The sequence below is a fragment of the Ixodes scapularis genome, unplaced genomic scaffold (assembly GCF_016920785.2).
Source record: "Ixodes scapularis isolate PalLabHiFi unplaced genomic scaffold, ASM1692078v2 PGA_scaffold0__279_contigs__length_252992795, whole genome shotgun sequence".
NCBI classification, from domain to species: Eukaryota; Metazoa; Arthropoda; class Arachnida; order Ixodida; family Ixodidae; genus Ixodes; species Ixodes scapularis.
In genome coordinates this window covers 121,044,922-121,059,802 of record NW_024609835.1, presented here as the reverse complement: position 1 = coordinate 121,059,802, position 14,881 = coordinate 121,044,922, and the positions used below count along the sequence as shown (strand labels likewise).

General features: G+C 42.5%; 1 protein-coding gene across 1 annotated transcript in view; it reads right to left on the bottom strand.

Annotated features, from left to right (window-relative positions):
- Positions 1-346: 346 nt before the first annotated feature.
- The window catches only part of LOC121837268 (glycine-rich cell wall structural protein-like), a 48,727-nt gene continuing 34,192 nt past the window's right edge, over positions 347-14,881 (bottom strand). The window contains exon 3 of the mRNA XM_042292852.1: positions 347-613. Within this exon, the coding sequence (XP_042148786.1) occupies positions 347-613 (267 nt within the window). The remainder of the gene's footprint in view (positions 614-14,881) is intronic.

Here is a 14,881-nt window from a genome sequence, read left to right as displayed (position 1 = left end):
TCACGCAATATGTTTTGGTAAAAACAAAAATTCCTGCATAAGGGTGTCACGTTGTCATGCTATATGTTCGTGACAAAGCAATTGAAACGCTTTCATTTCAGGCCCGCATATTAAAAGTAGCATAAAAAACGAAAAAAAAAAACAGGATGACGTTTGTAGGCGACTCAGTTTGAACTGCACTGAATTCTAGATTTAAGAGATATAACCCAACCACACGTACAATATTCTTAGAAAACTATATATATTGACTCTTTCCCATCTTCGTTGCATGAAATATCAGTAAAAGCATAGTTATTCATTTTACTAGAGTATAAACGCCTAATCTCACCAGAATAGTAATCTATCTCTATCCAAAGAAGCCACCGCCGAGACCGCCGTAGTGTCCACCGTAGGATCCACCGTAGGATCCACCGTAACTTCCTCCGTAGTTGCCACCAAAGCCGTGCCCGAAGCCGCCGTGGCCACCGAGGCCGTAGCCTCCGAGGCCGTGGCCACCGAGGCCGTAGCCTCCGAGGCCGTGGCCTCCGAGGCCGTAGCCTCCGATGCCGTGGCCCAAACCGAAGCCTCCGGCAGCGGCGACGGCGAGAACAACGCAGAAGGCGGCGAGGGAAAGCTACGACAAGAACAAGAAGTAATTTGTAATATGTTAATTTCACAAAACAAAAAAAGAATTGTTGTGGCGACCACATTACTGATCTGAACGCGATCGTTAATACGGAATTTCAAATTAGCTTTGTGATATGGGTATGACAATGTAGTCAGCAGATGGGAACATTCGGTAAGCGACTAAACCCAGAAATGAATAAGTAACTGACCAGTGTTCACGAGTGTTTTAATTTAAGAAGTTGAAAAAACTGCCCTTCGGTTAAGTAAAATCGATTATGAATACTTAATTTTTAATTTTTTTTTTTTTGCGATATGCTATTCTCAGGAGAGCTTCAAGCATGCGTTTGAATAGTCGGTTCCCAACACAAGTTTAAAGATATGAAATGCAAAGGTTTCGAGAGTTCAAGTGATGTTCTAAATGATTATAAAACATAGGCTTACTTTTTGCAAGGCCTCAGGATAAGGTGGCCAAGAAAGTGGCTACTGTCATCGTAAAATAGATGCCTGTTTTATCTTCTTCTGGAGGGAGGTGTTGCTTCGGGCGCACTACCGTAATATAAATGAGGCTCAAAATAGGCAGCTAATTTCCTCTTGAGAAATTGCGTTTTCGTGACAAATGACCACGCTGAACTTTATGATACAAGTGAATATGTAATTAGTTGTAAAATATAAATTTTTAATTACAATGATAAAATCAAATCTTAGTTACTATGTTAATCAGGAGTATGAATAACCTTGCTTAAGACTTTGTTAATTATCTGCTTGCAATACGAATCCTAAGATAAACGTGAACAAAAATAGAAAAGCTAATATCCTAATATATGTGGAGTAAAATATTAGTTATGACTTACAGCAGTCTTCATGATGTGGGACGGTAAGGCAAGTCCGTTTCGGGCGATTTCGGATTTGGAAGTGATGAATCCTAAGACCTGGAGAGTTTATATATCTTATCGAGAAGGGGGAAAGTACGCTCACAAGCGAGGCTATTTTTTTTTTATTCTTTAGCGCACGCGAACGCTGCACCGAGGTTTAACTGTGATTGGCCGAACCAGTGTTTTTTTTACTCGTAGATTCGGTTCTCTCATTCACGTTTGCTTTATAAAATCAGAGCATTGAATTAAGCTCGAAAATCGCAGTGTAAAATAATTTGTTTTTGGATCACGTATGCCCTGAAAGAATGTTATCGCTGGGAATGCGTAATGACAACATAAAAAATCACGTTTTAGAGTAGACTTTCGACATCTCGGCACTTCAAAACGTGCAAATAATTATTCTAAAATTTTTCTTTTTTATTATTAGCAGTGTACCGTTTTATCCGTATTAAGTACACGGCTATCAGAGAAGAGTCTAATAAGTAAAAGTAGGCTGGTGTCTTCTGTTTCAAATAGCTCATGCCTAGTTTTGGGCATTTAATCGACTAACCCACCGATTAATCGATTAATGCTTAAACCACGAGTAATATTTTTAAACCAGTTATTGAGCTAAATTTTGACGAACACAAAAACTAAAAATGGAACGCATTCACCACGGAGACGTGAACGAGTACACCGGTAAAAAGGCAAACTTTAGTTGAAGTGTTGACCTAAAGTAAACTGTAGGGGGACATCCGTAACTCCATAAGTGTGAGGAAGGTTTAGCTGTACCGGCCACCTCAACCTGACTAGTGTCCGCTTAGCGCAGCAGAGAATAATATCAACAATCAAAAGAGTTCGATATTGACGAACGCCTTTGCCTTTGCGGCTGAAGGAATCAATTTTGAGTGTGAGCGTCTTTTCACTGTTTTCATGTACGCATAAAGCTTGTTTGAAAATCCGAAATTTTTCATTGAGCCGTTTATCACGTATTCAGCAAAAGCAAAACATTTAATTTTGAATAAAAACTATCATGTGCGGGAATGAACGAAACTGATTCATCAATTAATTAGTCGATTAAAGGGTGTCGATTAATGGGAGTAATATTTTAAGCGACGCTCAACCCTAATTGAAGTGTATTCATATGTGGTTTCTCCAGAAAAAACTAACATAATTTCTTCATCATACGCAACTGCAGGTACTTCGATCGAACTTTTAAATGAGGCCATATATTTGGAATCCATTTTTTTTGTTGAAGGTGTAATAAATGTTGATCGTATTTTTATTCTAGCTCCTCCTTTTTTAAATATAACTTGTATTGCTCTCGCGTGCGTTCTGTTGTACGTTATGCAAGTTCAATTTGGGATCCCTCCTGACAAAACATGAATGAACGGACTGAAAGAAAATCCAAATTGTGTGGCTAGATTTCTTGGATGTCCACATACATTTTAGAGCCTGCTTATGTACGTTACATGAGAAATAAATTAAAACAAATCGACAATTTAAATGCAGGACAGAGGTTTTGAAGTTTTCTTGCACGATCCATCGAGAAATGAAATAAGCTACCGTGTGAAATTCTGGATACCATTTTGCTAGAGTTATTCTTTAAAATATTTCAAAGGTGCGCGAGGTTTTTTTTTTCTCTTTCCCTTTACTCCTCGCGTAGTACTTGATAAATAATACGCAAAACCACCCGAACCTCGTAAACTATCGAGAACCCTCTGTTAAGAGTGAAGTGCTATTGAGTGTTGATTAAATGATTCCTTAAGCCTGCACGTGTATCGTGATTGATCGACAAGGTAACGCACGTAGCACTCAAGCGGAGCCATTCTGGGCTCTATATACAGCTGTCTATTTTTATGCGTTTTCGTCTTTCGTTCGTGTAATTTTAACCGATATACCTGGCGGGCTCGGTGCTTTGAAGGTAAAGCGCTGGCCCCCCGTTGGCGGATTCGAGCTCAGTCCGGAGTGCCCGCTTTTTGACAGGGGCTTCTTCTGGAGAGGTAGCATTGTAACCGAGATTTTCGTCACTCTGCCGACATACAATAATGCGATTAGATAGGCCAGTTTGTAGATTGCAAAGGGTATAAAGCGCCGAAAAAACACGGACTGAGACAAGATGTCCTTGTCTCGGTTCGTGTTTTTTCGGCGCTTTATACCCTTCGCTTTCGAAACTTCACCCGTGGTTGAAATTAATCTGAAGTTTTTCGCTAGGGCACGGTAGATGACCTTGGCTTGTTTTGCGAGTGAAAGCCCTAAATTTAATATCTTTCCAAACGTAAGTCTTTCGCACAGTAAAAAAAAATAATAGTAGAATGACCATTATTGTTTTATTATCTTCTGCAGCATTGCTGCAGTTATGTAAGGTCGAAAAGGCTCTGAACCGACGATGAAAATGAACAGTCTTCGACCGGCATTTGCAATTGCGTTTCACCCGCTACTGCAGAGAGTTCCGCCGTTTTTTATAATAAAATTCGCAAGAGATCGAACTGGATCTTCAAAAAACAAAACACCTTTGCAACCTTTTTGCGAAAGTGGTTAAGTCGCCAGTGTCCATGCGGGTTAGCGTGTTTCGATGCACCCTAACTTTGGCAGGACGTTAGGTACGGAAATCCGCTGAAATACAAAAAATGACTAAAATCATCATTTTAATTTTTGGAACGTGATCATGTGCTAATCTTTTAAGGATGCAGCAACCTATTGAGAGCACTCAGGTAGTGGTGTTTCGTTTTAGAGCGCAGCTCTTAGGCCCCCGTTTCTGGGTTTCGTGGCTTCGGCGTCGGCGTCGGCGTAACAGCGCTAAATTTAGCGGAAAAACTGACGTCACGTGGGCTCAACACCAATTCAAGTTCCCGCTAAATTTAGTGGGGAGAAGGCCGTCCTGTGACTTGGTGTCACATCACCTATAAACAAATTCAGTTTCTACGCTAGATTTAAAGGGAAATCTCGTTTTTTGTTTTTTTAAGCGTTACAGATTTGGTAAAATGAGCCGTGAAAGTTACACTTACGCTGTTTGTGCAGGTTAGTTATACTGCCAGGCGAACATCATGTTGGTGGCAAATCTTTGCAATAAGTCGGCAATTTATTTTTTAAAAAATAATTAACTTTTTCATTAGTGAAAATATACATATGGTTTCAATTAGAAACTTACTGAGCGTAATTGAAAACCACTAAATCAACTCTTTTTAGAACGACTTGAAGCGCGTGGGAAACTCGGGGCGCACCAAATTTACCCCTCATGCAGCTGGCGCAGAGCTAGCAGTGGCTAAACGCGACGAGGTAGACGGGATTAGCACGAGAAACTGGTATCTCGTTCACTAGGCAAAAGTGAATCCCACTTGGCTGCCGCCATGTTGTACAATTTTTACCACTAGACACATGACCGTACCAAATCCTGAGGCTTTTAAGCCTCAGGCTGTACAATTGCTGTAAAATTGCTGTAAAAAAAAACATGATAAACTATTATTCAACACTGTTAGCCGCAAAGATCAGTTTCTAGCTTCGATAAAAACTCAGAATGCAGCACCGCTGCTGACGGCATCTAACGTAAGCATTGCGAAGTTGCCCGAATTTGTGTCGTAAAAGCACATTTTGGATTTAGAACAAACTAAGCATAACTTATCTCGTCGCTACTGTTATGAAGATCAATAAGCAATTATTTGTGCGCGATACTTCGGTAAAATCTAGACGCAAAACTATGAAGTCATGGGTCTAGTGTTAAAATTGTGCGATATGGCGGCGGCCAATTGCTGATCACTTTCAGCTGCCCATTTATCGCTCTAAGGCTTTCTACCTCGTTACAAAACGCGGATGAATAGATTATCATCGCGTTCCGGCACTGCTTCACTCTAAGAAATGCCTGCGCGTCTACGTACCCGCAATACACTCGAAGAGCCTGTCTGCGATCTACGAAATATATAAATAAAAACATATATATGTATTTTTTTATGTGAATGTTATTAAATATCCTTCCTCATCAAGCATAAACAACTGCAAATTATAGGCATAATCGTTTAGCTTCTATTTAAAACCCAAAATTTATTTTATCCCGTTTTCTTAATTATGTACATAAAAAATAATAACATAACACTTGAACGTTTCACGGCGGCCTTCGCCCATTTATTATTTAAAATTCATAAACAAATGCAGTGCCTGGCAGAACTAATGCCGATAAATAGAAAGTGTTCCGCTAAGCTTATGACTATTCCTTTATTTTCACTTTCTTGACAGGTTGTCTGCCAATTATGACTATTCCTTTATTTTCACTTTCTTGACAGGTTGTTTGTCAAATGGTACCACTGGCCGTGGTACCATTAATCTTCATAAAGAATTTTCGAAGATTCTACACTCTTCCTTTGACAATAACATGTCTGTGTGCGCACTCTTTATTGATGTTTCCAAGGCGTTTGATTCCGTAAACCATAATATCCTCTTAGACAAGCTCTACAGACTGGGCTTTTGTGGCCCATTTCACGCATTGTTAAAAAGTTTTCTAATAAATCGTACCCAAGTTGTTTCAGTGGGTAAGGTACGCAGCTCTTTCGTTTTCCTGACTTCCGGAGTTCCACAAGGCTCTATTTTGTCTCAATTATTTTTTATCATCTACGTAAATGATATTTCAACATCAATCACAACTCTAAAATATTTCAATATGCCGATGACACCCTTATATTTTCTCGACATCTAATGTAGGAGCGCGCAATTGAAATGCTTCAGATCGATGTCGCTAAAATAATTGATTGGTTTTTCGCCCACAAGCTTCGGGTAAATGCTTCAAAAACGAAGTTGGTCTGCTTTCATAGCCCTTTAAGAAATGTAAGCTTGACTTCTCAGCTATTTCTCCACAACATCAATTGCTCATGCTCTAACTGTACACATGTTGAATATGTTAGCTCCGTAAAGTATTTAGGCCTTCACTCCGACAGTGACCTCTCATGGAAGTCTCACATGTCATATATATGCCAACGATTCAGAACCGTCTCATGTATGCTTAACAATATCAAATCATTTCTACCTTTGTCAATTACAAAGAGCATTATGCACGCGTTAGCCTATACACGAACTCATGTTTGGATGGATGGATGGATGGATGAATGAATACGGCTGAGCCCTTTGGATCGGGCGGTAGCTTACGCCACCTAGCCATTTTGTTTTACCATTTAAGCTTAGAATATTTAAATGTGAAATCTATATTCACTCCGAAGTGCAAAGAAAGTGAAGCTATGAAACCCCCTTGCCATCAGTGAATAAGAAAATACCTAGTTTTCTCTCCATTTCTGCCACCATTCACTTAATCTTTGCTTGGTAATCTCTGCAGTCTTGAAATCCACTTTCTCCCTTCGCTGTCTCTCAAACCCAATGACTTTATTGAATCTATGTTGTCTTCGGTAGGCATAGAGTGAAGTCCTTTACAGTAGAGTATCATGTGCTCAGCCGTCTCGTCCTCCTCTCTACAAGCAGTGCACACTGTATCCATTTCCTGGTAGTTCACTCTGTATGTTCTGGTTCGCAGAACACCCGTTCTCGCCTCAAACAGCAATGAGCTTCCCCTAGAATTGTCATAAATGCTTTCTTTGGCAATAACTGTTTTGTTTAATCTATAGCTTTCCAGAGCCGTCTTTGTCTGCATTCCCTCTAGCCACCGATCTCTTCCTGTGCCCTTAACTTTCTTCTTAACTGAGACTTGCTCTTCCGTACCTTCGCTGTAGCCCAAATACTTTCCTCTTAATTTCCTAGTGCGCTGTCTCCACATTGTGTCTACACTGCTCATGTATAAACAGCTGAAAAACTTTCGTGCCCATTGCTCCCAATCCATTTGCCTCAACCTATCCTCAAATTCTATCTTGCTCACCGCTTCCCTGCTCTCAAATGACGCCCATCCCATGTCTCCTTGTACTCCCTGGTTCGGCGTTTTGCAATGTGCCCCCAAAGCCAGTCTACCTACTCCGCGTTGTTTTATGTCTAGTCTCGCATGCACTTCGGATTTCATGCATAGCACTGCGTTTCCAAAAGTCAAGCCAGGCACCATGACCCCCTTTCCAAATCTCTCTCACCACCTCATACCTGTTGTTTACAAACAAACCGGAGCGCCCCTAGGGGGCGCCACCGGCGCCGCGCATGCGCGATGGGGGTGTGGTCAAGAAGCTCGCCGTCGCCCATAAACAAACCATTGAAATGCGATGTTATCGGCGTTTGTGTGAGTCCCCCTGCCCTTTTTCGCGTTCGAATTGTTGCTTCTACGTCTTCCTGGAAATGTCTGACTACTTGAGCGGCCTCGGCGAGATTAACAAGGCTTGTTACACCACAAAACTCCGCGTCAATAATGTAACATGCGGCGATTCATTCCGCGTGGACGCCGCAGAATGTACGCTAAACCTTGATTCGCATGATGAGATTTCCCTCGCAATATTCAGTCGCAACATCGCTCGGGCTGCGAAAGCGTGAACCGTAGCTGAGATGGTCGACGTCGATATTGAAAATCTAAAGCAGAATCAGACCATGCCAATTAGGCCTAGCAAGTCGGTGATGGTCACTGGTAACAATGATCAACATCTTGTATCTGCTGTTTACATCGAGCCTGCTTACCAACCTTTACATTTTAAGTCTTTTGAGGCGTGCACTTTTTATCGCAAGTACCGGGCCAAGATTTGGTCTACGGGCCGGCGTCGTCTAAGAGAGCAGACGACAAGCAGAAACGTTTGAAAGAGCCGACGACAATCCGAACGATCAGGTGGCCGTTTGAACTTGAAGACGCACTGGACGTAGTCGGCAGGTGGTCCTCACAACTTGACGGTTTTCTGTCGTTCATGTTGGAACAAAACAAATAAATCTGATGACCACAAGTATCCGTGAATTCAACCCAAAGTGCTTCCCCCCCAAGCAATCGTTGTCCGACGGCGTCTGCTTTTCCCTTTTCATGGCACATATCCATATTCTCGGACGCACCCAGCACGTGAAAACTGACCCTCAAACCTTTCTCGACACTTTTGGTGCGGCCCCAGTCGCGGCGTTTTGACGAGAAGGCAAGTTTTTGTTTCGTTCCTTTCAAAACAACGCAGAAATACACGTCTGGCATGGGGACTTCTGCCCACAGCTCCAGACCGGAAGTGCGACCGACGCGCCACCATCGCGCTGTGACGTAACAGAGATGAGTTCGTGTATAGTACACTAACGTATGGCATAAGCGTATTTTTTAGCTGTCCACTCTTTTGGCACTCAAGAATTGATCGTGCGTTACAGGGAATTCTGAAGAGTGTAGCATACAACACACAAATGTCATCAAGTATTGTGTCTTCGAATCTACTCTTACAGTGTTTAAAAATACTCATGCATGAGTGTTTTTTTTTAACCTTTATGACTTTAATGATTGTAAGTTCCTCACTCATCAAGACAACGTTTGCTATAGTTTCATCTTCACAGCTGCACCCAAGTCACTGACACAAACATTCCGACTACATCCTGCGAAGTGAATAATCTGTATGTTATTTGCTTTTTTTTTTCTGCACGTGATGTTATTCCATGCGAACTTCCTTTTTTGTACTTTTCCAGTGAAGGGTCTGGTCCCACAAGTCCCTGATGGCTTTAATCGGACCCGACACACAACTGGCTGTACCTGCACTACTGAATAAATTTTAGTATTATTATTATATGGGTCGATTAATTCACCAAGCTTCTTGTCTGAAGTGTGCATTAGGGTTCCACGTGTGCCTACTCGGAATCAATCATTCTTTTATATTTCCTAAAAAATTAGTCTTTTAAGCCCAATTATTAGACTGACTGAGTACTCTGAGAAACTGGATAGTTTTAACTCGTGCTACAGGGCATTGGTCATTTCTATTGAAGACCTCTCCGGCGGGTGAATAATGATTGTGGTTCACTCTAAGTTCGATTTAGGAGAGCACAGACATTGTTGGGTCTGTCCTTGTGCTACTGCTTCGTATAGTATTCGCTTTGAGTGCGTCTCACACTTTTTACATTACTGAAATTCCTCTTCATTGTCAACAAGACCTAGAAATTGTATTTTGTTATTATTCAGCTCAGTGTGTCTTGTGTATGGTTATATTCAGTTTCTGTATAGTGCATATCTCTTCTGTATTTGTGTGCTTTATGTATTCATTTCCATTCAGTGTGCCAGTACCAAGACCAAAAGGTCGTTCCTGGGCGCTATAAAATATATTCATTGATTGATTATTATTATTATTATTATTATTATTATTATTATTATTATTATTATTATTATTAATTCGCTGCGGAGATGCCGCCCAGCAAGGATGCATGTCTGATTTGCTCTCGCTGTTTTTACGGACGACAAAGATTTCTTCGCTGCACTGAGTGCCAACTTCGCGCGCATACGAAGTGCGTATGCTTTCCGGAGACCGAACGCACATTTCTTCAGCGTGAGGTGAGTTCATTTGTCTGCCAAAGCTGTGCCAAGATCAACGGTGGAGCTAGGCCTAACGTCAGCGGCGCGGTCTCCGGTGACCTCGACGACCAGTTCGCCCGCTCTCCTCCTCCGCCATCGGCCTCCCCTACTCGTCCGGCGACGCTGCCTGCCTCCTCTCCCGATGGCCTCGACGTACGTGGGGACGCCAGCCTTCAGTCCCTTCGGTCCCTTCTCCTCGACGCGCTGGAAGGAATTTCTTTCCTCACCGAGGAGGTTGCTTCCCTCAGTGAAGACAACGCGCGTCTCCGTCGTGAGCAGAGACAGCAGGCGGAGCTCCAGGCAGGCTCCATCGCCTGTCTCCGGGCGGAAGTTCGCAGCTTACGCGATGTGCTTGGTAAGCGTGCAAGAACTGATGTTGAAGTTCAGGCAGGGCCCTGTGGAGGAAAAACATTTGCTGCAGCCCTGCGCTTCCCTCCTGCCTCGGCTCTCTCTGCAAAGCCTGCAGGTGCACCAGCAGACGGGACGACGAAAGATGATGCGCTGCCTGGCAAGCCGAACCCGATGAGCCCGCAGGCACCGGCCTCTGCGCTGGTGAGCGAGGCGTCGGTAGATGATCCACTTCCTGTGAAGCCCAATCCGATCAGCCCGAAGTCTCGAATCCCCGCGCAAGCCGGAGCGTCCGTGGCGTGCAAGCTGAGCGTTGCCCCCTCATCTTCCCGCCGGAGGGCGTTGTTTGTGACCAAGCTGGATCCGGTCACCACCTCCACTGACGTCGTTGGGCATCTGTGTTCCCTCGATGTGGAAAACTTGAAGTGCCACCGACTGAAGACTCGCTACAACACTTACGCCTCTTTTCACGTCTCTGTAGCAGCCGAAGACATTGAGAAACTCTCTGACCCAGCTTTGTGGCCGAAGGATTGTCTTTTTAAACCTTTCAGAGGCGCTCTTCGTCAAGAACTCCTTCACTCGTCTGAAGAAGCCCACAAGCCCAACACTAAATACAAAGATGAGTAACGTCGATTTGTTTTGCCAGAATGTCCGTGGCCTGCGGACGAAAGCTGAATGTTTCTTTGCCAACATTACTCTATCTAATTACTCAATTGTTTGCTTAACGGAAACTTGGTTATGTCCTAGTGTTAGTTCCTCCGACTACTTTCCGCCTTGTTTTGAAGTCTACCGTCATGATCGTGATTTCTCTTCCCGGGGCCGAGTAGGAGGCGGTGTATTGGTCGCGGTTAACAAACAATATAGTTCACGAAGACGTGAGGATCTGGAGAGATTTCCTGAGTCTCTGTGGGTTGAAATTGAGTGTTCTAGCAGAGAACGTATTTTAATAGGTCTGTTTTACCTTCCTCCTCAGACGACACCAGATGATTTCCAAAGATGTCTTGCTGACATTGAAAATACTATTAATGATTCACAGGGGAGCAATATCTTAATCTTGGGGGATTTTAACGCTCCAGGGATTAACTGGACACAATTCAATGTCCTTACTGGCAACTTTTATTGTAAACTAAAGTGCAACTATCTCCTCAACTTTACTTCCTTTTTAGATCTTAGACAGCACAATAACATTCTAAACGACCAAGGTAATGCTTTAGATTTATGCTTTTCAAACACGGACGGTATACATGTGGCTCGAAGTGAACTTTCTATGGTTCCTGAGGATAGCTATCACCCTGCTCTTGATGTAGTTCTTTCTATTTTTGATCCTCCGGTCCTCAGTCCCTCTAATGGTCCTTCCCCACACACATCATATAAGTATTCAGCGGGGGACTACACTGGAATGTATCACCATCTTTCGGGTGTTGACTGGGCTTCTATCCTGGAGTCGTCTGATATCAACGGCCAAGTATATCTCCTCACAACTGTTGTTCAGGAGGCTATGGACATGTATATCCCTCTTAAAACGTCTAAAAAATCTCGCTTCCCTATATGGTTCTCTCGTGAACTCAGAACGCTTTTAAAACGGAAAGATTTTTTGCACAGGAGGTTTAAGAAAAGTGTTCCCCAAAAGTGGGAAGTTGAATTTAAAATTTGCAGAAAGCGATGTAAGAAAATTTTAAACCGTGATCGCCAGGCGCATTATGACTCGGTGGAATCAGATCTTGTTAAAAATCCCAAGAAATTTTGGAGGTACGCTAAATCGCGCTTGGGGAAGAATATTGAGTCCGAAATCGTCTTGAATCAGCATAGCGACAGTGCGAAGGGCATGTCTGAGTTGTTTGCTGATCACTTTGCGTCAGTTTACATTAATAATAATAACTGCTCCTCATCTATTTTGCCTCACTCGAACGTTTTTGGCGACTCATTAGGTTCTGTGGTTGTCGACGAGGAATGTGTTAGGCTATGTATTGAGAAAATGAAACCCACATTGTCTGCAGGTCATGACGGGATACCCGCTGCAATTGTTAAGGCTTATCATGAATTACTTACGCCTATACTGTGCACAATTTTCAATAACTCCTTGACGTCAGGGATATTCCCTGACGACTGGAAACTGGCAGTGGTTGTTCCGGTACTGAAATCTGGAAATAGTGGTGATGTTCTTAATTACAGACCGATTTCTCTTCTCTCTTCTTTTTCCAAACTCTTTGAAATGGTAATCCATCAATTTCTCTCCTTCAAGTTTCGTAGTATAGTCATTCCTAATCAGCATGGTTTCATGTCCGGCAGATCGACATCCACCAATCTCGTATCTTTTATGTCTGCTGCCTCTGAAGTAGTTTGTAATAGAGGTCAGCTTGACGTTTTTTATTTCGACCTGAGTAAGGCATTCGACGTAGTCAACCACAACATCCTCTTATACAAGCTTTCTTCGTACGGAGTATGTGGTTCGGTATACAATTTGTTAAAAAGCTATTTGTCTGATAGGCATGCCTACGTCCGCGTCAACAATACTACCTCGTCCTTGTACAGGGCAAGCTCTGGAGTGCCTCAGGGATCTGTCTTGGGCCCCCTCCTTTTTAATATTTTTGTAAATGATGTCTCTCGAGTTATATTAAATTCTTCATTTCTGCAGTACGCTGATGATATAAAACTTTACAAAAAAATATCGACCTTAGAGGATTGCATCGCGCTTCAGAATGACGCATATTCCTTCGGTCGTTGGTGTTTAGACAATGACCTCCGTTTGAATCATTCTAAAACAAAAATAATGACATATTCTCGCAAGACCCATGATATATTCTTTCCATATAGTTATCATGGCGAACTGCTGTCACGTGTAAGTGAACTGAGGGACCTTGGAGTTGTCTTTGATTCAACCTTGAGATTTGACACTCACGTCATCAAAGTGGTTCAATCGGCCTTGCGCACGTTAGGTGCCGTGTCTCGCATAACGAAGGAGTTCAAAAGCCCGTCCGCTTTTTTTACGCTGTATTGTTCCTTAGTTAGATCCCAGCTAGAGTACGCCTCGGTTGTTTGGAACGGCATTTCCAAAACTAACAGTTCATCTGTCGAGCGAGTCCAAAACAAATTTATTTCTATCTTTAAATATCGTTACCTTGAGAATGGTGATCCTTGTCTGAACGGTGTGTGTAACTCGCAACTTGTCAACTTGTTGAGCCTCCAGCAGCGTCGGGTGAAGGGAGATTTGTTGTTTTTGTTTAAGACCCTGCACGGCTCGATTAACTCTCCCAGCCTTCTGTCCGAAGTGAGCCTCAGAGTTCCACGTGTGCCTACACGGCTCCAATCATCTTTTTATATAGCTCGACATTTTAGCAACCTAAACCCGATCCAAAGATCGGCGGAGTGTTATAATCGCTACTCTGACACAATTGATATTTTTAACTCATGCGGGAGCAAGTTCGGAAATGCTGTTCAAATCTTCCTCTTGCAGGAAAAGGGCTGATCAGTTGAAGCGCTGATGTAGTATTTGCTTTTTGCTCTCACACCTGGTGATGTCTCTGTTTTGTGCTTTTGATTTCCCTTGTTAATCTGAGTGTTTTTCATACTTGTTAATATTTTTATTCTCAGACTGGAGAACTACGTTCTCCTTCTGCGCTCGTGTGTATGCGTGTTTGTATGTGTGTGTTTTTGCTCATTTTTTTTTAGTGTGCCAGCACTAAGACCGATTGGTTGTTCCTGGACACTTTAATAAACATTGATTGATTGATTGATTGATTGATCATTATTATAACCCATTTTTCACTTTCCCAGTGTACGCCATGGCCATCAACTTCGTTCCAGGGCTACAGACACCCTAAGGCAATTTTGTTTCTTTCTCTAATTTTTAGCCTGCTTACTACAAACATCAATGCAGGATGCTAGGGTAGTTAGTAATCGGATGTCAAGGGCATGATAGCGCTTTTAGACGAGGACGAAAAGAGACTAGACGCACACGAGCGGTCGTGTGTGTCTAATCCCTTCTTTGTACTCGTCTAAAAGCGCTGCAATGCCCTTATTAAAAACTCCCTGCATATTGTTTGTATCCCGACAAAGAAGGGCGTTTTGTTGAATTAGAAATGCACAAAATGTTCCGCACTCCGTTTTTTTATCTGTCCCTCGATTCACTTGTTTCTGCGAGGTCACGAAACACGTGACGTATCCGCATGCACGTCCCGCATCTTACAAAATACAGTGTTAATGTCGTATAAACTTTACTTCCTCAACGTCTAGAAGAATAGAGCCTGAAATTGCTTGAACGGCACACAACTGCCTTCCGTCTGTTATGTTTGCCTACGTAAACCATCTCGGTCTACCCTCGTGGTCAAAAGGATGGTCGTTTGGCCTTGACAAAAGACAACCTGTCAAAAAAGTGAAAATAAAGGAATAGTCGTAAGCTTAGCGGAGAGCTTTGTATTTATCGGCATTAGTTCTGCCAGGCACTGTATTTAGTTATAAAGTTTAAATAATACCTGTGCGAAGGCCGCCGTGAAACGTTCAAGTGTTATGTTATTATTTTTTTTCTGTACATAGTTCAGAAAACGGCATAAAATAAATTTTGGGTTTTAAATAGAAGCTAAACGATTATGCCTATAATTTGCAGTTGTTTATGCTTGATGAAGAAGGATATTTAATAACATTCACATAAAAAAAT